We start from the raw sequence: 23,223 nt of genomic DNA on the forward strand, positions 1-23,223 counted from the left end.
GACCCATTGTCTCACACTTGTTAATGTTTCTCTTCCTGACAACTATATTTCAACAAGCCCTTCAAGCAGCATTTCTTTAACGAATTATAATTTAAATATAATTCATTCTACTTTCACACCAGTTAACTAGTTGCTGTTAGTTAGTTAAATCCTACATTCTTTGAATTACACATACATGTTGCTGGGTTTTTAAATTAGCAGTAATCACATGGGAGCACACCATGGATGACATTTGGACAGCTCAATGAAAACTTCTGCTTAAGGGTTATTGTTTGCTTTTGTTTTGGACTAACAAATTTTTAGAATTTAAAGGAATGAGGTAGAAAATAATATTGAAAATATTATAAACCAGGGGCACACCCTGAGCTGGAATACTGTTTAGGTCTGGTCATCCCATCTCAAGAAGATGTAGCTGAAATAGGGGTTCAGAGATGGAGGACAAATGAATCATAGAATATCAGGGTTGGAAGGGACATCAGGAGGTCATCTAGTCCAACCCCCTGGACCAATCCCCAACTAAATCATCCCAGCCAGGGCTTTGTCAAGCCTGACCTTAAAAACTTCTAAGGAAGGAGATTCTACCACCTCCCTAGGTAACGCATTCCAGTGTTTCACCACCCTCCTAGTGAAAAAGTTTTTCCTAATATCCAACCTAAACCTGCCCCACTGCAACTTGAGACCATTACTCCTCTTCTACCACTGAGTATAGTCTAGAACCATCCTCTCTGGAACCACCTCTCAGGTAGTTGAAAGCAGCTATCAAATCCCCCCTCATTCTTCTCTTCTGCAGACTAAACAATCCCAGTTCCCTCAGCCTCTCCTCATAAGTCATGTGTTCTAGACCCCTAATCATTTTTGTTGCCCTTCGCTGGACTCTCTCCAATTTATCCACATCCTTCTTGTAGTGTGGGGTCCAAAACTGGACACAGTACTCCAGACGAGGCCTCACCAATGTCGAATAGAGGGGAATGATCACGTCCCTCGATCTGCTCGCTATGCCCCTACTTATACATCCCAAAATGCCATTGGCCTTCTTGGCAACAAGGGCACACTGCTGACTCATATCCAGCTTCTCGTCCACTGTCACCCCTAGGTCCTTTTCCGCAGAACGCTGCCTAGCCATTCAGTCCCTAGTCTGTAGCGGTGCACTGGGTTCTTCCGTCCTAAGTGCAGGACCCTGCATTTATCCTTATTGAACCTCATCAGATTTCTTTTGGCCCAATCCTCCAATATGTCTAGGTCCCTCTGTATCCTATCCCTGCCCTCCAGCGTATCTACCACTCCTCCTAGTTTAGTATCATCCGCAAATTTGCTGAGAGTGCAATCCACACCATCCTCCAGATCATTTATGAAGATATTGAACAAAACCAGCCCCAGGACCGACCCCTGGGGCACTCCACTTGATACTGGCTGCCAACTAGACATGGAACCATTGATCACTACCTGTTGAGCACGACAATCTAGCCAACTTTCTACCCACCTTATAGTGCATTCATCCAGCCCATACTTCTTTAACTTGCTGACAAGAATACTGTGGGAGACCGTGTCAAAAGTTTTGCTAAAGTCAAGAAACAATACATCCACTGCTTTCCCTTCATCCACAGAACCAGTAATCTCATCATAGAAGGCAATTAGATTAGTCAGGCATGACCTTCCCTTGGTGAATCCATGCTAACTGTTCCTGATCACTTTCCTCTCATGTGAGGCATGAGCCTCTCATGAGTGGAGGCATGAAAGTCTTCTATATATAGACTGGGACTTCAAGCTTAGATAAAGAGGGACATGAAAGAGGTATCTAAAATAACAAATAGTATAAGGTATGTCAGTGGGAAGCTTCCATTAGCTTTTCTCATACTAGAAGAACAAGGAGACATCCAATAAAACTGAAGGGGAACAAATTTAAAGCTGATAAAGAAAATAACATTTTACACAATACATGATTAACCTGTAGAGGGCATTCTGTGTCAGTGAGGCAGAATGCCTCCCAGAGCTGTTTGTTTGCACAGTATGTGACACCCCTTTAAGGGATACAATGTATACCCTTCCTTATGGCTGTACAGTGGAACTAACCAGTGGTGGACGACCATGATTCTGCTTATTTCCTGACTGCTTCTGGGGAAGAGCATTTCAGTAGCAGCCACTACACAGGGGGCTGGAATTCTGGGGAGTCCATTATTCCCTTCCCCACCACTATGAAAGCTGCATAAAGACCATCACAATCTAGCTCAAAGTAAGTAATTTTCTCTTTCAAATATATTTAAAAGTCTTTTTAAACATATATTCTTATTTATTGAGCTGTCTAAGGCATAATAACTAATCAGGGTAGTTTTCCTTTAAGTTTTATGCAGTCTCCAGGCCATAAGTCTTTCATTTTTCCTTTATGTTCACCTGCAGGGGTAGTATTTCTGAACACTTTTGTCAAGAATTTCTGCAGCTATTTTATTTTCCTTTTTTTAATCGTCATCAAATATGTTCTGATATTTATAGAGATCTTGCTATTGGTCTACGGATAAAACTGGGAGACTGGTTTCGAGTATTGCAGCTATTGAAAACAGGCTCAGGCGATGCAGATGATACTCTTCTTGAACAAGCACATAACGCTATTGGAGACTATTTTGCAGACAGACAAAAATGGTATGTGTTATAGCAGGAAATAATGAAGTGGTGGTAGCTGTCTCAGAATTCAGACTCTCCTCGTAAAGTTCAGCATAGAGTATGGGGGGCACATTTGGGAGCTGGAGTGCAGAGTGTGTGAATGTGGAATGAACTGGCATGATCCAGCCCTATCACCTTGAAGAGCTAGTAAGTTTCAGAGGGCATGTGTCCCACCACTACTTGCAGCTTTGAAATTCCACAGAGAACTGTTGTTTAGAGTGGGGAGAACAGAAAAGCAATAATCCCGGCTCTGCCAGGAATCCAATCACCAAACAATTTCTTCAACTTTGGGGAAAAAAACAACCGAGGCAAACAATTTTGTTACACTACAGTTAAAAGTTACGAGTAAATATTAGTTACAGAATGGCCAAAAACCTTACAAGTATGTTGTAGTGAAACAAACAAACAAAACAAAAGAGAGAGAGAAGACTGAGGAATTTCAGAGCTAAGGTTAATCTTAAACCCAAACTTCTCACAGTATATAACTGCACGCTTAAGGCCACCAAAACTACATTAACTCTGCCCCTGTAAAGGAGTCAGCTCCCAGAGAATTTAAAGGCCACGCTTTTGGGTGTCCAACTTTAGATGTGAAGGCTGTTGCCCCACTCTGGCACTTTGAGTGCAGAAGGTGGGGGCCTGCAAGGATTGTAAAAATTAATACTGGCCACTCCACGCTTGTATTAAACTCATTGAATCATAGAATGTCAGGGTTGGAAGGGACCTCAGGAGGTCATCTAGTCCAACCCCCTGCTCAAAGCAGGACCAATCCCCAACTAAATCATCCCAGCCAGGGCTTTGTCAAGCTCCCCAGGTTACAGCTTTTTTCTGACCTTGGATGGGTAGATGCTGCCACCACTCAAGTGTAAAAAACCCCTTTGAGAACCGAGGAGGGCACACTTGGGAGTTGGTTCCTGTGGGGTACCCTCAAGCCCTTTCAGCCCCCCCTCCGGGGAACAGCTGAGAAAGAAAACAAAGGAAATCAGCTGTTGCCACCAGCTAATTAAACAAATCTCTTAGGACACAAAAATCCAATCCTGTTCTTAAAAAATAAAAGGTTCATTTTATTAAAAACAAAAAGAAAGAAAATACATTTGGAATTTAGGCTTTTTGCTAGATTTAAAAAAAACAATTACAAGGATTAAGCATCAAGGTAGCTCTCTTAAAGTTTACAAGCAAAACAAAAGAACCTGTGGTTAGCACAGAGGAGTCCACAAACCATAAAGAAATAAGAGATAAACCTAATCGCATCTTCCTAGACATTTCCTGATTTACTTACATATCTGGGGTTTCAAATGAGTAGTTTCTAAGTATGATCTGATGATTTTCATACCTGGCCCAAAGCTTTTTACAGCATAGTTCCAGACCTGTCTCTTCTCCGGGAAAACAACACAGACAGACAAAGGGAAGTTTTTTCCCAATTTTAAAAAGTTCTACCCTTCCCATTGGCTCTTTTGGTCAGGTGCCCACTCCCTTCCTTTTACCTATGGACTTTTTAACCCTTTACAGGTAAATCAAGTAGAGAAAAGCTACTAACAGGCGTTTTATAGCTGACTGGCTGGCTGGGGGTCCATAAAAAGGAGCTTATCCCCCCCTTCATTTATCACAGATCATGGGGCCTCATTTTTCAGAAATATTAGGCACTTGCATCTTCCATTGACTTCAGCTGGAATGAAGATCAGACTATGGGCAACTAAATTGAGGCACCCAAACAGTCAACTTCTGAAAATGGCATAAATGATTTGTCCACTCATTGTAGATGGAGTAATATACATCAGGTTTTCTGACTTACCACCTCTGCTCTAGCCATTGGATCCTGTTACTGCTGCAACATAATGAAGCTAAATTTCTTGAGCATTCTATAATAGCTGTAAAATGCCAGAAAACGTAGCCAACTGGTAAAAATATTATTTTTTTATTTACAAATATATACTTAGTGAACAAGTTATTTCTTAGTGTTTAGTCAGATGGCACTATATTAACATTTAAGTTTGTTTGTCTTAGTAGGCTTTTTTTTTTCCTCCTTAGGATAAATGCTGTACAATATTATGTACAAGGAAGAAACCAGGAACGTTTAGCTGAATGTTACTACATGCTAGAAGACTACCAAGGACTAGAGAATCTGGCTAACTCACTTCCAGAAAATAACAAGTTACTTCCTGTAAGTATAAGAAAATTATTATGGTTATTTTGGTTTTCAACATGTGACCTTGTCTGCACTAGACTTTTTTTGCCCCAAATTTCTCATGGTTGCTACCACTGGTTCAGCTCCCCTGGCAATAGCAACAGCGGTAATGTTAGTGAAAGGTGAAGATTGGGGTTATTCCTGATCCTGAAAGAGGGAAAGACCCTATCAGTATGAACTGAAGTGATCCACTGAGTAACAGCTAATTAAAAATTAGTTTGATTTGTTTGTTATTCCAGAGTAGATGGTAAAGGCAAATCATGTTACTTGAATGTCCTTTAGGCTTATTACGCTGTTTTGGACAAACACAGCCATAACCCCCTTCTTTCCCAACCCTATTCTGTTCTGCTAAATTTTCCAATATACGCACTAAATCCTAGGAGGAAGAATCCCTACTCCCCATAATTAAAAGATGATGTTCTGCCTTGAATCACTTTTCATTGAAAACCAATGTAGATCTGAGAAACAGGGTGTAAGAGCAGAATATATTTCTTTAGATTACTGCAGTGTGTTTTCTCTATTTATAATCTGTAAACAGCATCAGTAATAAAAATTCAGAAGCTTGTAATAGGATTACAGTTACTAAAGGACTGTCCCAAAGATTTGGAAATAAATGGTAACAAGATTGTGATGTCTTTTGCAGGACATAGCTCATATGTTTGTCAGAGTGGGCATGTGTGAACAAGCTGTGACTGCCTTTCTGAAATGTAATCGACCAAAGGATGCAGTAGATACCTGTGTACATCTCAACCAGGTGAGAAATTTGGCAGCTGGCAGAATGTGGTCTTGGAATGAAAAAAAGGATTAACAATGGGATTTTTACCTCTTTGTCCCCAGTAAGATTTCATTTCATATTGGTCATCTGATGGCTCTTCAGTACCCTTCAAAACTTCATGCCTTAGTGCTTAAACCAATACCAACTGTTAGGGTATGAGACCTTTGTGAGAGGCAGATCATACTACATGCTGGTCTACACTAGAAAGTTAGGTTAACCTAGCTACATTGCTCAGGGATGTAAGTTAAGCTGACCTAAGCCTCAGTGTAGACAGCACTAGGTTGATGGAAGAATTCCTCCATCAGCCTAGCTATTGCCTCATGGAGAGGGGGATTTACTCTAGCAATGAAGAACCCCTTCTGTCGCTGTTGTAAGTATCTATGCTACAGCAGCACGGCTGCATTATCAGTTTACCAATTAGGATCATCATTAGCTATCTCAGGAGAGAAGCCAGGGACTGAATAGACATGGAGAACCAGATCCACAAAGGGACTTCAGTATTGTGACACAATGACTAACTTTTAGGTGCCCAGAAAATCTCAAGAACAACATTGCGAATCACAAAGCCTGAGTTAATGCCTAGGCTCCCTATACAAAACATGGGGAGAGAGAGATGCCTACAAATACGATCCACAAAAACCAGTGTGCTTCTGACGGCTACACGTTGAGGCTTTTTCAGAGGCTTCCAACAGTCAGTGCCAATTCTGACAATAAAAAAAAATGTTGCTATGTACTTCGCTTATTAAAATCATAACTTCTGTTTCCCTGCGTAAAACACGATAGGATATTTTGACTATAAGGAAATAGTCATTCCAAATGGCTACAGAAATGAACACAAGGTTGTCGATGGCATAAATATTTGTAGTTATATTGTATTTACCCGTTCCTTTGACATTATTGTAGTAATGTTCTAAAATGATGTTTTAGCTGTTACACATGAAAAGTGGGCTCTTAGTGTATATTTGAAAACACATGAAATTGAATAATTCTGACTATTCTTATTTCCAGTGGAATAAAGCCGTTGAGTTGGCTAAAAATCACAATATGAAAGAGATTGGATCCTTGCTAGCTAGATATGCATCTCATTTACTGGAAAAGAATAAAATCCTTGATGCCATAGAACTCTATCGTAAAGCCAACTATTTTTTTGATGCTGCTAAACTCATGTTCAAGGTATTATGGTTTTTTATTTTATGTGATATGGACCAGTCAGAAATAACATTATAATTAGCGAGCATCAGTTGCTTTTGTGTAGTGTTCAAATTTTCCAGTGTTAGCTATTTGTTCCCTGGAAATAGTTATCATTATACGGAAACCACCGTAACTACAGAACTATCATATTAACAAGTAATGCCAGTTAGATATCTTTTCTTCACTTCCTGTCAAAAACTCTTGCTCTGTGCTGGTAAGCTTCCAAGGTGGGTGCAATGATCCCTGTGTATAGTCTGAATCAGTTTGTAACCAAGTTGAAGTTTATAAAGTGCTTTTGACATTTTTTTGGTGACAGGCACTATATAAATATAATTGTTACAACAAATGTTTACAAATATATTATTTCTAAAACTGTTTCTCCTCTCATGGCAAAAACCCTAGTCCTCACTGATAGCTATCCATTTGTCAAATTTGACTTTTAAAAATCCAGCCACTTTTAGTTGCATGAATGCAAAAAAAGTCTACAAAACATATTTTTTATAAAAGGCAGATATATTTTTAGTTTTGTTTTTTCCTTCCAGCAAGGTAATAGAAAAATGGCTATATTATTTTTTATCAAACTTTCTAAATTTACCTCTTGACTTAGAACAAATATGAGAAATTTCAATTCAAAATGTAATGTTTTTAGAAAGTTCTAAGTACGTTCGTATAAGAATGTTTAATAGAAGTACCTCTTCAACTGTAGCCAAGCATATCTACTGCAGTGATGACTTCAATACAGGATCAAGCTAAAGGACTAGCTAGACTAAAGGGAATGAGCTTTTATTCACTCAGAAGTAATAGCAAAGAGAATTCGGGAATAACTGACCAAATAAATGTTTTCTTTCAAGTTTGTTCCCCTTCAAAGGAATAGAAGAATAATACACATTCTTGTCATGTTTAGAAACATTATTGGATTCCTAAACTCAATATTTTTGTCTTAACCTGTTCATACAGTTCCATTTTTTGTTTAGGCCCCAATTGTACAACATGTTTCTGCCCCTGCATAGAGTACCACTGACTTCAGGGGTCCTTCTGATAGTTGCACGGTCAGGTCTTTATACCTGAATTGTTGCTGAAAGGAGTCTACTATTATAGAGAGTTCAGGTTGCCATCTTGGGGAAGATTCTCAGCTGGTGTATATAGGTGTAGTTTCATGGACTTCAATAAAACTATACTGATTTACACCAGCTGAGGACTGGCTTTATACACCTGCTAGCCACAGACATAGAATATATAAATTCTGCACTTAAAATCTTGAGAATGAAGTTCAGCTATATTGGTTTGTTTGTAAATTAAATTCTAATATTCAAGTAAAAATGGACTTTTGACATAGCTTCCTATGGTACATAAAAGATCTTTAATATAATTTTAGCATATCGTTGTAAAAAAAGAAATAGCATTTTCATTTTTAGAGACATAATTTTTCATGTTCTTTATTTCTTTAAGATTGCAGATGAAGAGGCAAAGAAAAGGACTAAACCTTTACGAGTCAAAAAGCTGTATGTATTGTCAGCTTTACTTGTAGAACAGTACCATGAACAAGTGAAAAATGCACAGAGGGGAAAAGTTAAAGGAAAGAGTTCAGAGGTAAAGTGTCTTAAATGCTTTCTATGGTGTTGTAGCCATGTCAGTCCTAGGATATTAGAGAGACAAGGTCAGGGAGATAATATCTTTTATTGGACCAACTTCTGTTGGTGAAAGAATGAAGCTTTTGAGCTTACACTGAGCTCTTCTTCAGGTGACCTGAAGCAACTGGAGCAATTTAATTTGAGTTTTGTAACTCTGTCACTAAAACATTATTTCAAACACAAATTGTGGGCCAGCTTTTCAGACATGTACTGAAACTCTGTAATTTACACAGATACGAATGATTTTGCATGGCTGAAAATTTGTACTATATAGTATAAATAGTGAAATTCATTTTAGGACAATATATATATACATTTTCCTAAGTTAACATAGAAAATAGGTATAGTGACTAGAAAAATCTCTTTTCCCGCATCTTGCTGTGTGTTTTAAACAGAAATTTTTACCTGTAATATTCCTTTGATTTTAGGCTACTTCAGCTTTAGCTGGTTTGCTAGAGGAAGATGTTCTTTCTTCAGCTAATCGCCTCACAGATAATGCCTGGCGAGGAGCTGAGGCTTATCATTTTTTTATACTTGCACAAAGACAGCTCTATGAAGGTTATGTAGACACGGCAATGAAAACAGGTAGGATTTATTACAGTACAGATGGCATGAAAACTGAAATCAGTCTAAGCCACACAAATCTGTAAACAAATTAATTCCGTTTACATTTGTCATGTTTGTTCCACCCATTACCTGATCCATGTAATGTAGAACATGAGAAATATAATTAACAGTGTTGGAACAATCATCAGCAGGTGCCAAGTTAGTTGCCAGTTTGAGCATCAGGTAGTTCTACAGAATAACTACCAATTTTAGCGAAACATCTAGGGGCTGGTTACCAGGAGTTGTCTGAAGTTTAACTTGTCACTATCTGACAAGTTTAGATAACAAATCCCATAGGGTTGTTATTGACCACACACTTATGTGCATTGAATGATGCTTCCATGAAGCTCACATCAGAGCCCCGGGGCTGCAGAGGAATCGATAGATGTTAGTTGGGTAAGTTGTGCCTTCTACCTTCTCTCCGTATTGAAGGGCCTAATTCAAACACTTCATTTTCAATTCACAATTAAATACAAAGTTTCTTCTTTAAAAATAGGGAGGACTATCTATGCTCTCTACTATTTTCATTGGATTTATTTTGTTTGTTTTATTTAATCAGGTAATTGATATTAAGACGACAATTTACTAGTACAATTAAGTTGTTTTTGTGTTCAAGGGGACATGTTGTAACTTTCTCATTCTTTTCATTTGCTAGCTCTTCACCTGCGAGATTATGAAGACATTATCCCTGCAGTTGAGACCTATTCCCTTTTGGCTCTCTGTGCATGTGCCAATAGAGCATTTGGTACTTGTTCAAAAGCCTTTGTTAAACTGGAATCCTTAGAAACCCTTAGCCCTGAACAGAGACAGCAATATGAAGATCTTGCACTGGAGATATTCACTAAACACTGTCCTAAACATACCAAAAAATCTGATCTGGATGGTCTTCTGGAGGGGTAGGCTGACTACATTTTGGTTTTGTTAGTATGATGATAGAAGTTTTCTTCCTTTCATTTGATATTGGGAGCAGCTGGCTCTAAGTGCTGATGCTAGACTAATGTATATACTGTGTCATACCAGGAAGATTACCATACCTGGCCCTATTAATAATATACACTAACACGTGATTTAATTATGCCGTACTAATAAAATGATGCAGACCTAAGTAGAGAAAAGCTTAAATTTGTTACAGATGGCCAAAGAAAGTTTTGCAAATTATTAAACTACTCAAGCAGGTTTCATCTAAAGCTCTATGTTTTTTTTCTCTTTTGTTTTTTTAGTGGAGAAGGGAAACTTCCAACGTGTGTTGCAACAGGAAGATCTATCACAGAGTATCAATTCTGGATGTGCAATGTGTGCAAGCACTGTGTGCAGGCCCAAGAAATAAGCAATTACAACTTCTGTCCTTTGTGCCATAGTTCAGTGACATAGTAAAAGAAAAAGAATTGTGAGTGTGTCCTTGTATACGTACCATTACAAACATAAAAAAGACTTCAAGATTTCAAAGTGTGTTATGAAATGTAATACAGGCACTATACTGTTACAAGATGCTACTAAGATTATAGAGAAAAATCTTTCTTAGAAAGAAACTAGAATGACAAGAGTCCCGAAAAAGATGTAATTGTGAACCCTCTTTTATAAAAATGAGTTAACAGGATCTTTCCTAAGACTAAAAACAAACAAAATGAATGCATGCTTATCTCTATCTGTGTTTCCTTTGAGACACTCTAGGGGCTTGTCTACCAGGTAAGTTAGTAGGCAGCAAGCTAGGGTATAAATTTAAAATTCAGTAGCTACTCTGCATTAACTCCCCATGTGGATATTCTTATTGAGCACTGAGAGTGCCCATGGTGTTGCCGGAAGATTTTGATTCAATTATAATAAGCCCGGGATGTTGCTTAGAAACACTGCTTTTAATTTGAAACCCTTTATTTCCAATTTATCTGTTCGGGTATTAAAGGTTGTGGCCCTCCCTAAGGGATTTTTCAGGGAAAGCCACAGTTAGCCAACTTTCCCTTGAAGGACACGGATACAGCCCTCCGATCAAGAATAGGCAACAAGCAATAAATTCTTTGAAAACAAGAATAATATTTGTTTAGAAGTGATTAGTTACAGTAAAAGTAGAGAGAGAGGTAATAAAGTTACAATATAAACATGAAGCGGCATGGCAAATAAAGACAGCACTACAATCACATATAGTATAACAATATAATCACACGCTTAATACTCTATATCGTATAACAAACATATAACAGTATATGAATTAACATTAAATACTTAAAAACTAAACATGCACCAAGTGCTGATTAGACAATCATTAGATGGGTAGGGAGATCTCACTCTGACAGAGGCATCAAGCTTTGTTTACACTTTAAACCCACACGCTCTAGGATGCTAAAATAAAAGACAATTAAATGTATAGAAGCCTTCTTAAAAATCCTTCTGAATCGTCTTACAAAGGTCCTCCTGCTCTGACTGAGGCTAGGGTGCGGTGCCTCGGGAGTGTGGTCTGGTAGCGGGCTCTGAGCTGCTGCCTTCTCCTGAGGTAGTGTCTCCCCTCAGGCAGGAGAGACAGAAGCCTGTTGGTCACTGCTGCTGGGCTGCTGCGGAGGCTTCCTGCTGGCTGGGTGGCAGAAATGGCCGTTGCCAGGGGGCGACCCTGGACTCCTGGGTGGGCTGCTGCTGTTGCTGCTATACCTGCCTTTCAAGCAGCCTCTTCTTTGCTGGGTTTTGCTGATGCTGCAGCCGCTGTCCTGTAAGCGCTTTTCTTCCTTGGAGGTGTTTGGTAGACCTCTGCTCTCTTGCTGGTCCTGGTCCCCTACAGAGCTGTAGCCTGCTGGCTGCTGCCTTTATATATGATTTCAGCTTGTTAGCTATTAATTTATTATCGTAATTCAGCCAATCAGCTTTCAGGGATTTGCATATGCTAATGCATGGCATGTGAATCGACATATGACCCTCAAGCTCAGCCAGTTTCCAGAGATTAGCATATGCTAATTAGTCACATGTACCGAAAGCTCTTTCCCTGTTACATAGACTTCTATGGGCTCAATGCATCCCTATGGGGTTTTTCAGCTGACCTTTGGTGGAACCCTAGCTACTTCCTGTCTGGAAGTCCCATTGGTTTCTGTGGGCAACAGTGTATTCCTATGGGGTTTTGCTGAGTCATTCCCCATCGGAAGTGATGTAATACCTTGCCCTGATTGCATCATCCCTATTCATTTCTGTGGGCTCCCATGTCTTCCTATGGGATTTCCCACTACATTACATAACCCTATGGCCACCATTACTTTATTTTCTAATTTAAGCTATTATTAATTTTCATTTAATGAAAGCTTTATTTTTAAATCTAATCACTGTTCTAAGCATGTCAAAGGTTCCGGACACTACCCCCACTCATTTTATGTCCAATTAAACAATTTTATAATTTTTCTGAATTTAACCCCCTTCTGAGGTTTTTCTGCAGATTTTCCCATTTACAGCTTGATAAAGCATTTTGGGCAACGGAGGCAAAAATCTCGCCACGATGGGGTGTTTAAGCTTAATGCGCTTTAAAATGTATTAAGCTAAAGTGCACAAAGGCCCTTTTAGTGTACAGTAAGCTTGCCTACATGTGGAGTCAGTGCAGAACAACGAATGCACTGTAACGCCCTAGCTTGCTGTTAATTAACTGCTCCATGTAGACAAGCTCTTAGTTATGGGAGCTTCGTTCTTCATTTTTATAATATACATTCAGTAGAAAAAACACTGGTTTTCCCAAAATACACAAATGGACTCTTGGAGTAAAGAATTTCCAGATGGGACCAATATTGAAGGAGCAGCCTTTATAACCCTGATATCATTCTTTTGTACATTTTCCTATAACTTTTTTTTTTTTACTACAATGAAAATATTCTAGTCTAGTTATAGTTAGAACCAAATATTTATGCTGCAGTCTTTTTTCTAAACACATATTTACAAGTACAGTATCGACAAAGGACCTCTAAGAGGTGATCTGTCAAGAAACTAGGGTTTATAATCTGAATTCTTGGGCTCTCTCTCTTTTGGATCTGTTAACTGTTTGTTTCACGCTTATATAACCAGGCTGAATCACCCATGGTTAGTAATAACAGAAACCAGCTACCAGCTGACAGCTCTTAGTGAACTATATGATACAAATTAGCAGTCTCAATCAACTGGTAGGCAGATAATGTGTTCATATCACACTGTCATAACTGTCATCCTTGTTTGGCAGTATGAATGGCGATTGAAGGGATATGGAGATTGAATTAGTCTGTCATCCTTCCTACTTTGTAGAATTGAGCCACACTGCAGGCAGAGTGTGGGGAAGCTTGCACTGCAGCTGTACATGTTCTTCAAATAGATAGAGCACTTCAGTGTTCATTCTTGTCAGTCTGGTATCTTTCACAAGCACGAAATTCACTTTAAGGAGGATTATATTTTTGAGGAAAGCTTGTCAGGAGTCTTGTTTTCTCTTGGTTTGTCTTTCTGGGTGAAAAATTACCTTTGTAATATCCATAAGTTAAATCTTTGGTTCTTTTGAGTAGTTTATTCCTCCTGTATGGAAAAACTTTATATGTGAAAAATATACCATGAAATAAAAATCTGATTTTCTACACTGATACTTGGATGAGCTCTCTTTTCTTTGGTTTTCGAGCTATAGATACTGATTTAATTTGTTTCTTTAACACTGTAATTCAGAGTTATATAAGGCCATGTCATTCTATGAAGATACAACAAAAATGACACAAGAAGTAGCATCAAAGTGGACAAACTTATAAATGCCTTTTTTGTTTGTTTGTTTCTCTAGAGGGCCTGTCAAAATGAGCTATCCTACAGATCTTCCCAAATACACACGTAGCACCACTGAAATGCTGTCCCCTCTGAGGAGAGCAGCAGCCAGCCAGCACTCAGATCAACGGTGGGAAGGAAAAGGAAATTTTGGCCAGTGATGGTGGGGAAGTTGTACTATTTGTGCCCCTGGATGTTTGTTCAAAGGTGTTTTCTACACTAGCATTTCAGGGTTTCAGCCAGAGATCTGCAGAGCTCAGGAAGGGAATTTCCCCTATTCCCATGTATTTGATGGTTTTTTGGTTTTGTTTTTTGTTTTTAAATCTTCCTCTGAAGTATCAGGGATGGCCACAGCTGGAGATGGGACATAGGACAGGGAGGGTCTGATATTACCCAGGGTACAATCTGGACTGCTGAATAGCTGTGTCTCCTCCGTTCTCCAACCTGAGATGCCTTTTACACTGCTTTACTGGTGAACAGCCACTCCTGGCCAGTTAACACACTGCCTCCAGCATGTAACTTGCTCCCACTACACTGCACTGAGTGCTGCTAGTTAGCCACTCATGAATTACACTGCAGAAGAACACGAGCAGATTCTCTATTCCCAGACTTTCCTCCAGAAATGGTCATCTTGTACTGTCAAGCACAGTACTGAACAATGCAGGAGGCGCTCATAAAGACCATCATTTCATCAATGAAAAATTATATGCACCAGCCTTGTTATCTCAAATGGAGTTTCCCACACACTTTAATCCAAACACACTGGTAAGATAAAACAATACGATACGTTTATTAACTACAGAAAGATAGATTTTAAGTGATTACAAGTAATGATGCATAAAAGTCAGGACTGGTTACAAAAGGCGTAAAATGCAAGCTAATGCCTAACTTAACAAGCTAAGTGAACTTAAAAGCAAAAAGGTTTTGTCTCACCATTTGTTTACAGCAATCTGTACTGGCTGAAAAGTCTTCCAGCCAGAAACCACCCCCGTTCAATGATGCTTTCTTTGTCTTTCGAGCATTGTAGATGCCAGAGTAGAGATGGAGGGGGAGAGAGGTGATTTGGAGGCCACTGCCTCTCATTCTCACACTACTCTTGTGACAGATTTCTGTTACTAATCTGCCTGGGGTGTCAGGTGATCAGGCTGAGGCCGCAGGATCTTTAGGAAGGAGATGAGTGAGCACACTACGTAACTGAGTTTTAAACCTTTATTGATAAAATAATAATAGCGGAGAGTGCTGGGGGAGGAGGGGTTCCCCACGTCACTCAGAGGAAGGAAGAAAGCATTAGTGTTCCAAGCCATAACCCACTTTCATACTCACTCATGCACTACCCAAGGCTGGCCAAGCCTGGGTGTAACATAAGAAGAAGAGGGTGGGAAGGGTGGTCGGGAGTTCTGTCCTGTGTGCACAGATCGTCCAGGATCCGCTGCCAATCTCCGAATTGCTCCAGCTCTCAGGAGGATTTTAAGTCCTGGGCTCCTTTGGGGGTGTTCCATTCCGCGACCTCTGTTCCTGGTGCTCTTTGTGCCAGTACAAACTGGGTTTCTGTGGTCTTCTCCGCATTCCCAAAACACAACGGCTCGAGGGACACACATCTCTGCTCCCCCGCCTCGTCATCTCGCTGGTATTTTCCATTTCTGCAGCCCTGGTTCAGTGTACTTTTTCTTTTTTCATGGCTGGGTGAGAGAGAAAGGCAGCTTCAGACTTTTCCTCTAGCGCCGTGACCTTGGACTGGGGCCAGTGTCTTATCGTCGGACTGAGCTTGCTAGCTGCAGTGTTGAGGTAACCCATTCTCTACTCTTTCTCCTTCCCCCCTCAGAGCCTGCAAAAAAAAATCTTCCACTCACACCTTTGACCCTTCCCAAATTGCCCTGCGATGCTTGCAACAGGGTTAGCAATATACAATGCTGATCTGCCTCCCTCAGGGGACCCCCTGAGGAGGGGGGGGGGCCTTGGGGTGTGACACTCTCCCCTCTTTGAAGATTACCCCCAGCTGGGCTGCAGGTGACAAGTAGTCTCTTAGGGACATGAGGTCTGAACCATCCCTGTGATGGTATGTAAATTTCTTATTTACACCTTCACTCTGACAGAAAATGGCTGCTTAAGCAGGCGATACTCTCTTAACACCTGCCTGGGTGCTGGTCTGTCCTTTCTTTCTAAGAAACTGGTTTGGGCCTCGTTTTCTTAAACTTGGAGCACATGACCGTAATGATTAAGGCTATGTTTTAGTCCCAGGTAATTTCAGTAGAAGTCATGGGCAGGTCGTGGGCAGTAAACAAAAATTCATGGCCCATGACCTGTTCATGACTTGTACTATATACTCTCAGCTAAAACTTGGGCTGGGGGGCTGCAGGTGCTCTGGAGGGGTGACCCATGAGGGTGCTAGGGGGTGGCTTGGGACCCGCCCTGGTGCTGGGGGTGTGGGTCGGGGACAGGAGGCAGCACACAGACCAGGCCCCCTGCTGGTGCTGGCAGGGAGGGAGGGTTGGCATGGCTGGCAGGCTCTCTACCCGGCTCTGTGTGGCTCCCAGGAAGCAGCTGGCATATCCCTGCAGCTCCTGGGGGAGGGAAGGTTGGGGGGCTTTGTACACTGCCCCTGCCACTAGTGCTAGCTCCGCAGCTCCCATTGGCCGGGAACCCTGGCCCATCTGCCTAGGAGCTGCGGGGACATTCCAGCCGCTTCTGGGGAGCCCCCCTGAGGTAAACATCCCCTCCTGCACCCCTGCCCCAGCCCAGAGCCCACATCCAGCACCCAACTCCCCTGCCCCAGCCCAGAGCCAGCACCCAAACTCCCTCCCAGAGCCCACACCCCTCTTGCACCCAAACTCTCTCCCAGAGCCTGAACCCCAAACCCCCTGCTGCACCCAAACTCCTTCCTGGAGCCCACATCCCCTCCTGCACCCCTACCCCAGCCCAGAGCCTGGACCCAGCACCCAAACTCCAGCCCAGAGCCTGCACCCCTCCCGCACCCAAACTCCTTCCCAGAGCCTCAGGTAGATGGGGGGAGGGGCAGGACTTGGACCTGTTCTGGGCATCACCAAAAATTATACAAACCTACCACCTCTGCTGGCATCCATCCCGGACTTCCGCTGTGTGGCTGCCTCAGACCCCAGAGCTTGTGGGGTCGGCCAGCTGCCCTGCTGGGGCTTGAGGCTTCAGTGCTGTGGGAAGAGGGTGATGGGGCTTCAGCTCCATGGGAGGCGCCTGCCAGGGTGTCAGCCCCACAGTGTGGTAGTGGGGATAAGGGCTTCTGCCCTGTGGAGAGGGCGGTCTCAGGGCTTCAGCCCCACAGGAGGTGCTTACCAGGGCTTGGAGCTTCAGCAGGAGCAGGACCGATGCCCCAAACCTCAGAAGGCATGCCTCATGGGACTGAAAGCCCCAAGATCCCTCCTTCCTGCTAGGCAGAAGCCCCTAACCCCCAAACCCCACAGCAGGACAGAAGCCCTGAGCTTCCCTGCTCCCAAGTCTGGTAGGTGGAGAATGGGGAGGGAAGCGTGGGGAGCTCTGCAGGCCGCACTTTAACTTTAAAAGCGCTGCAATTTAGCCACCCCTGGTCTAGTCTCCTTTGGGCTGTAACGCTTTGATCTAATTTTGGTGGTTGGGTTTAGTATGTGGGTGCTAGGTGGTGCTGGTGGCCTGTGATATACAGGAGGTCAGATCAGATAATCTGGTGATTCTTTCTGACCTTAAACTCAATGACTCTAAAAAATATATATATTTTAAATAAAAGATTTGGTTCCTTCAGGAATCATCATGTTGTGCAATAGTTACCATGTGTGTACCAACTGCATTATCTCATTTTCATTTCCTTAGTACCATAGGTGCAACTTTCTAATGTGCCAGGGGGTGCTCCCCGTGGCTCCGCCCCCACTCCACCCCTTCCTCCACGGCCCCACCCTGCCCTGCTTCTTCCTGCCTCTGCTCTGCCCCTACTCCACCTCTTCCCTCCCCCGAGCATGCCCTGGCCTTGCTCCTCCCTTCCCCCAGCACCTCCTGCACACCGCGCGGAACAACTGATTGTGACAGGAGTTTAGGTGCTGGGGTGGGGGGGCAGAGGGAGGCACTGATCAGCAGGGCCACTGCCGGGCAGGAGGCCCGGGGGGAAGAGGAAGGCACTGATAGGGGAGCTGCCGGTGGGTGCTCAGCATCCACCATTTTTGCCCTGGAGCACCCACAGGGGCAGTGCCTATGCTTAGTACTCTATTCCCCTTTCCCTCCTTTTGTCATACTTACTTGTGCCTTGTCTCAAATTAGACTGTGAGTCTTCTGGGGTAATCTGTAGGCCAGTGATACTCAGACCTCAGTGGTTCAGGAGCCAAATTAGTGATCAGCAGTACCTAAAAAAGCCACAGTGGTGTGAATTCATTGTTTCATTTCCTATAGTACTATATATTCAGATTTAAACAGTATGACGGGAAATATTTATTTTATATAATTCTCACAGCAAAATGACTGCCCAGGTATTATTATTTTATCAACTACAATTAAATTGTAAAAGCATCCTGATTGGTTAGTAACCTAGATTCATCAATAATTAAATCTCATAGTGTTTTAATATTATGTGCTGCAAACAGAGGTGGATTAGGGGTTAGTAGGGCCCCCTCCCCACCCTTTCTGTTTGCAGTCGCCCCATCCCCCACACGGCACTCCTGATAGGGAAACGGTGTCGGGGTGCGGGGTCTTCCCCCACCTGCCTGGCATTCCTGCCAGGCAGCGGGGTTGGGGTGGGGAGGTTTCCCCTACTTCCTGGCAGAAGTGCCGATCAAGCAGAGAGGGGCAAGCCCCCACACCCCAACCCCACTCCCCAATGGGAGCGCCGAGCAGGCAGGGTATGGGCATGAGCCGTTGGCCCAGTGGCTAATCCGCCACTGGCTGCAAAGAGCCAGAGGAGACACTTTAAAAGAGGCAATTGTGGTTCATGAGCCTCAGGCTGAGCATCACTGCTCTAGACTAGAGGTTCTTAAACTGTGGTCCGTGGACTGCCAGTGGTCCACGAGCGCCATTCAGGTGGTCCGTGGGTAGTTCCCTCTAAGGTGCGCATCTGGGCAGCCGCACACGAGAGAATGAAGGGCCACCCACTTGATTAGGTGCCTGGACCCTGGAAAAGACGCACATGTAAGGTGAGGTGGTGGCCTTGGGGGGAGTATGGGGTAGCTGGGAGGGGGAACTGGGGTGAGAAGAGGGGGTGGGGGAAATTTGGGATATGCAGAGCTGCGGTGGCCAGAGAAAGAAGCAACTTTCCCCAGCTCCAGGGCTTGGAGGCTGCCGTGGCAGGGAAGAGAAGAGACACCTCCCCCCTCCGTCCCAGACCCAGCTCGGGGACTGCTGCGGTGGGGGAGAGAGGGAAAAACCCCCCTCCTTCCCAGCCGCAGCTCGGGGGCTGCACGGCAGGGGAGAGAGGGCATATCCATCACATTAGAAAGGTAAGACTACTGTTATTAAAATATGAGTTGTGTGCTTTTATTTGTATAACAAAAAAATTATTGGTTTCAGAGTAACAGCCGTGTTAGTCTGTATTCGCAAAAAGAAAAGGAGTACTTGTGGCACCTTAGAGACTAACCAATTTATTTGAGCATAAGCTTTCGTGAGCTACAGCTCACTTCATCGGATGCACTTTCCACAGTATGCATCCGATGAAGTGAGCTGTAGCTCACAAAAGCTTATGCTCAAATAAATTGGTTAGTCTCTAAATGCCACAAGTACTCCTTTTCTTTTTGCAAAAAAATTATTATTAAGTTTTTTTTTTTATACAGCGCTTTTATCCAAAGCGTTTTACAATAGTTAGCTAACGGTACAAACAACATTTGGAAAGATCATTAAGTGGTCTGCCGAGACCCTCAGCAATTTTCAAGTGGTCCACAAAAAAAAAAAAAGTTTGAGAACCACTGCTCTAGGCAGTACTGTAATACTAATAATCTAAATAATCTCCCACTGTTACACTGCCACCACAGCTCACTGGTTTTAATTCACAAGGATTTGGCATTTAACACTCAAGCACTCCTCTTCCCACCTCTTATCCCACACTCCGACCATTGCATATGGTGGCCTAATCCCTTCAGAGGGTTCAATTTCCTATTACGTAGCTGCATTTTGCTCATATCACAACACAGGATTATTTAAATAGCCAGTTGAACATCTGCATACCATTGCCATCTACTGTTCATTATGTTTTATTGCATAAATTATACTTGGATTTTAAATCATGATTCCTTAGTTATTTTTCAAAGGGAATGGTGGAGGATAATGCAGATCAATTTCATAAATGATTGAATGGTATGTGTAAAGGATGCTCTTCCTCAGGCAGAAGCTGAAGGCTAGTTAAATTCATTTTAGTCAATTAGTATAGAATAAAACTTAGTACAGCAGATCCCAATTTATCCAATCTAACTAGGACCAAGACCAAATTGGATAATCAAACATTCAGATAATCTGGGGGGTAGGAAAGTGCGAAGCTGCAGCGCCATCTAGCAGCCACAGGAGAGCTTGCCTTCTTCTGGACCTGCGTGTGCTAGTTGTTTTTTGTTTCCTCTCTGGTGGACCACACCCTTGTCATGGTGGAGAGGCTTGCGTGGCCTAAAGACCTCAGAGCTACATTGTCTGGAGCTTTCATACTTCTGTTAGGGTCCTTGGTGAGCAGGTCTGAGGCGAAGCTCCTGACTAACCACTGTCCAAACTTCACAAGACCCCAATGGTGGATCAGGCACATATAGAGGACCTTTTAGTACTCTGTGGCCGTGAAGGCGGATGAGGGCTGCCCCTGGTTGTCTTGGATCTCCTTGCCACTGGCGTTTTCCTCCTGTCAAGTCTCCTGTGCACCGGTTTCCCCACATTAAATCCTAGCATTAATTCAACAGAAAAAAACTGCATTCTGTAGCTGGAAAATTATTCCTCTAACCAATGAAAACATAAGGCTTATCACCTGCTCAAAGCCGAAGTCCAAAGGAGGCTGTGAGACATCAAAAATAAGCTGTGGCAAGAGAAGGCCTCTGAGATCCAGGATTTCATAGACCAGGATGACATGAGAAGCATCTTTCAAGCAACAAAAGCTATATATGGGCCAAGCTCCAAAGGCCCAACCTCCACATTCCCAGGATGGTTCCACTCTCCTCAAGGACCATGTGGCCATTAAACAACACTGGAAGGAGCACTTTGAGAGCCTACTAAACCCCAAATCCACGGTCTCTGAAGACACCATTGAACCTATTCCACAACACTCAGCAATGGAACACCCTGCTGATCCCGCATCTTCTGAGGATATCATCCAGACAAAAAAATCACAGGGCAGCAGGCCCAGATGGCATCCCAGCTGAGGCTTTTAAAGCTGGTGGAACACTCCAGCACAGACTTTGCCAACTCCTAGACAAAATCTGGACCTGCAAAGAAATTCCACATGACTTTAAGAACACCAACATTGTTACAATATTCAAGAAAGGGACAAATTTTTGTGTGGGAACTACAGAGGTATTGCCCTCCTCTCCAACACAAGGAAGATCCTTGCCCGGATCCTACTAAACTGCCTTCTCCCCCTTGCCAAGGAACTCCTCCCCGAATAACAGTGTGGCTTCAGGCCATCCCAACGCACAACTGACATGGTCTTTGTGGCACAACAGATTCAGGAAAAGTGCAGAGAGCAACACCAGGAACTGTTCATGGCATTCATCGATCTAACCAAGGCCTCTGACTCTATAAATCATGATGGAAGGTGCTGTGTAGGTTTGGCTTTCCACAGAAATTCATTTCCATCATCAGACTACTCCATGACAGGATGACTACCACCATTCTGTGCAACAGCTCAGGGATTGAACCATTCATCATTCGCACTGGTGTCAAGCACAGCTGTGTCATTGCTTCAACACTCTTCTCCATTTACCTTGCCGTGATTCTGATTCTCATCCGTGACCACCTTCCTGATGGAATCAGGATTGAGTAGCATATGGATGGTCAACTCCTCAATCTCCGACGTCTCCAAACAAAATCTAAGATCACTAGAATTAGCATCACTGACCTTCAGCATGCAGATGACTTTGTCATTCTCGCACACCCAGAGGCTGACCTGCAAAGTACCCTAAATCTTTTTGCAGATGCCTATCAGAGCCTGGGTCTCTCTCTCAACACTGGGAAAACCAAGGTACTCTACCAGCCCTCACCTGCACAAACTACTCTTCGTACTCCACAAATCACCACTGGCAGAGACCCCCTGGAAAATGTGGACTATTTTCCACACCTGGGTAGCCACCTCTCTCAAACAGCTAGCATTGACAAAGAAATTGAATACAGAATCCGCTGTGCCAGTGCATACTCTGGAAGACTACTCGCATCAAGGGATAGCCAAAGAGAAGGCTGGTTGTTTGGTTAATACAGTGAGCCACATAAGGGAGGGTTGGATAAACGGGGTCCTACTGCACTTATTTCTCTTTCCTTTTTGTAATCTATGGGAAAACACATCTGATGAAGCACAGTGCATGAGTTTGCCCTATAGGGTTGCCAGGTGTCTGGTTTTCGACCCGAATGCCTGGTCGAAAAGGGACCCTGGCGGGTCTGGTCAGCACTGCTGACTGGGCCTATTAAAAGTCCAGTTGGTGGTGCTGCAGGGCTAAGGCAGGCTAGTCCCTACCTGTCCTGACACCATGCTATGCCCCAGAAGTGGCCAGCAGGTCCGGCTCCTAGGTAGGGGGCCCACGGGACTCCACACACTGCCCCACCCCTACCACTGGCTCCCCACTCCCATTAGCCGAGAACTACGGCACAACGCGGACCCAGGACATGCAGGGAGCCTGCCTTAGCCCTGCTGACTAGGAGCCGCCCAAGCTAAGCCCGCACACCAGCCCTAAGTTCCCCCCAAAACCCGCTCCTGCACACCAAACCTCTCATCCCCAGCTCCACCCCAGAACCTGCATCTCCAGCTGGAGCCCTCACCCCCTCCCACATCCCAACCCACTGCCTCAGCCCGGAGCCCCCTCCCACACCCTGAATGCCTCATTTCTGGCCCCACTCCAGCGCCCACACCCCTAGCTGGAGCCCTCACCCTCTCCTGAACCCCAACACCCTGAGTCAGCCGGGGGAAAATGAGCAAGTGCCTGTGGGTGGGGAGAGTGAGTAACCGAGGGAGAGAGGATGGAGGGAGCAGGAGCAGGACAAAGGCAGGGCCTCAAAGGAGGGGTGGGGCAAGGGTGTTCGGTTTTGTGCGAGTAGAACAGGGGTGGCCAGCCTCTAGCTCTGGAGCCACATGCGGCTCTTCAGAAGTCAATATGCAGTTCCCTGTAATAGGCACCGACTCCGGGGCTGAAGCAACAGGCGCCAACTTTCCAATGGGCCAGGAGGAGCTCGCTGCTCAACCCCTGGCTCTGCCACAGGCCCTGCCCCCACTCCACCCCTTCCTGCCCCCTCCCTTGAGCCAGCCGAGCCCTCGCTCCTCCCTCTCCCCCAGAGCCTCCTGCACGCCAAGAAAC

The 23,223-nt window shown here is 43.7% G+C and overlaps 1 protein-coding gene and 1 long non-coding RNA gene across 5 annotated transcripts in view; one reads left to right on the forward strand and one right to left on the reverse strand.

Moving 5' to 3' along the window:
- The window catches only part of WDR35 (WD repeat domain 35), an 82,142-nt gene extending 68,594 nt beyond the window's left edge, over window positions 1-13,548 (forward strand). For both annotated transcript variants that reach the window (XM_084625074.1, XM_084625075.1), the window contains 8 exons: window positions 2,488-2,634; window positions 4,681-4,813; window positions 5,481-5,591; window positions 6,621-6,785; window positions 8,253-8,393; window positions 8,863-9,019; window positions 9,696-9,936; window positions 10,261-13,548. In XM_084625074.1, coding sequence (XP_084481200.1) covers window positions 2,488-2,634; window positions 4,681-4,813; window positions 5,481-5,591; window positions 6,621-6,785; window positions 8,253-8,393; window positions 8,863-9,019; window positions 9,696-9,936; window positions 10,261-10,411 — 1,246 coding nt within the window. In that variant the 3' untranslated portion in view covers window positions 10,412-13,548. The remainder of the gene's footprint in view (window positions 1-2,487; window positions 2,635-4,680; window positions 4,814-5,480; window positions 5,592-6,620; window positions 6,786-8,252; window positions 8,394-8,862; window positions 9,020-9,695; window positions 9,937-10,260) is intronic.
- A 1,049-nt stretch (window positions 13,549-14,597) lies between these two features.
- On the reverse strand, window positions 14,598-22,645 carry LOC311518354. Of its 3 annotated transcripts, XR_014710955.1 has the most exons (5): window positions 21,645-22,645; window positions 20,694-21,147; window positions 18,008-18,111; window positions 16,833-16,935; window positions 14,598-15,596 (listed from the first exon to the last, which is right to left on the reverse strand). It is a non-coding gene; the product is annotated as an uncharacterized lncRNA (long non-coding RNA). The 3 variants fall into 3 exon arrangements; XR_014710956.1 differs by having other exon boundaries at window positions 14,598-15,450; window positions 20,694-22,645; XR_014710957.1 differs by having other exon boundaries at window positions 20,694-22,645.
- Window positions 22,646-23,223: the final 578 nt, after the last annotated feature.

The sequence above is a fragment of the Lepidochelys olivacea genome, assembly GCF_965140295.1.
Source record: "Lepidochelys olivacea isolate rLepOli2 genome assembly, chromosome: 3".
Lineage (NCBI taxonomy): Eukaryota > Metazoa > Chordata > Testudines > Cheloniidae > Lepidochelys > Lepidochelys olivacea.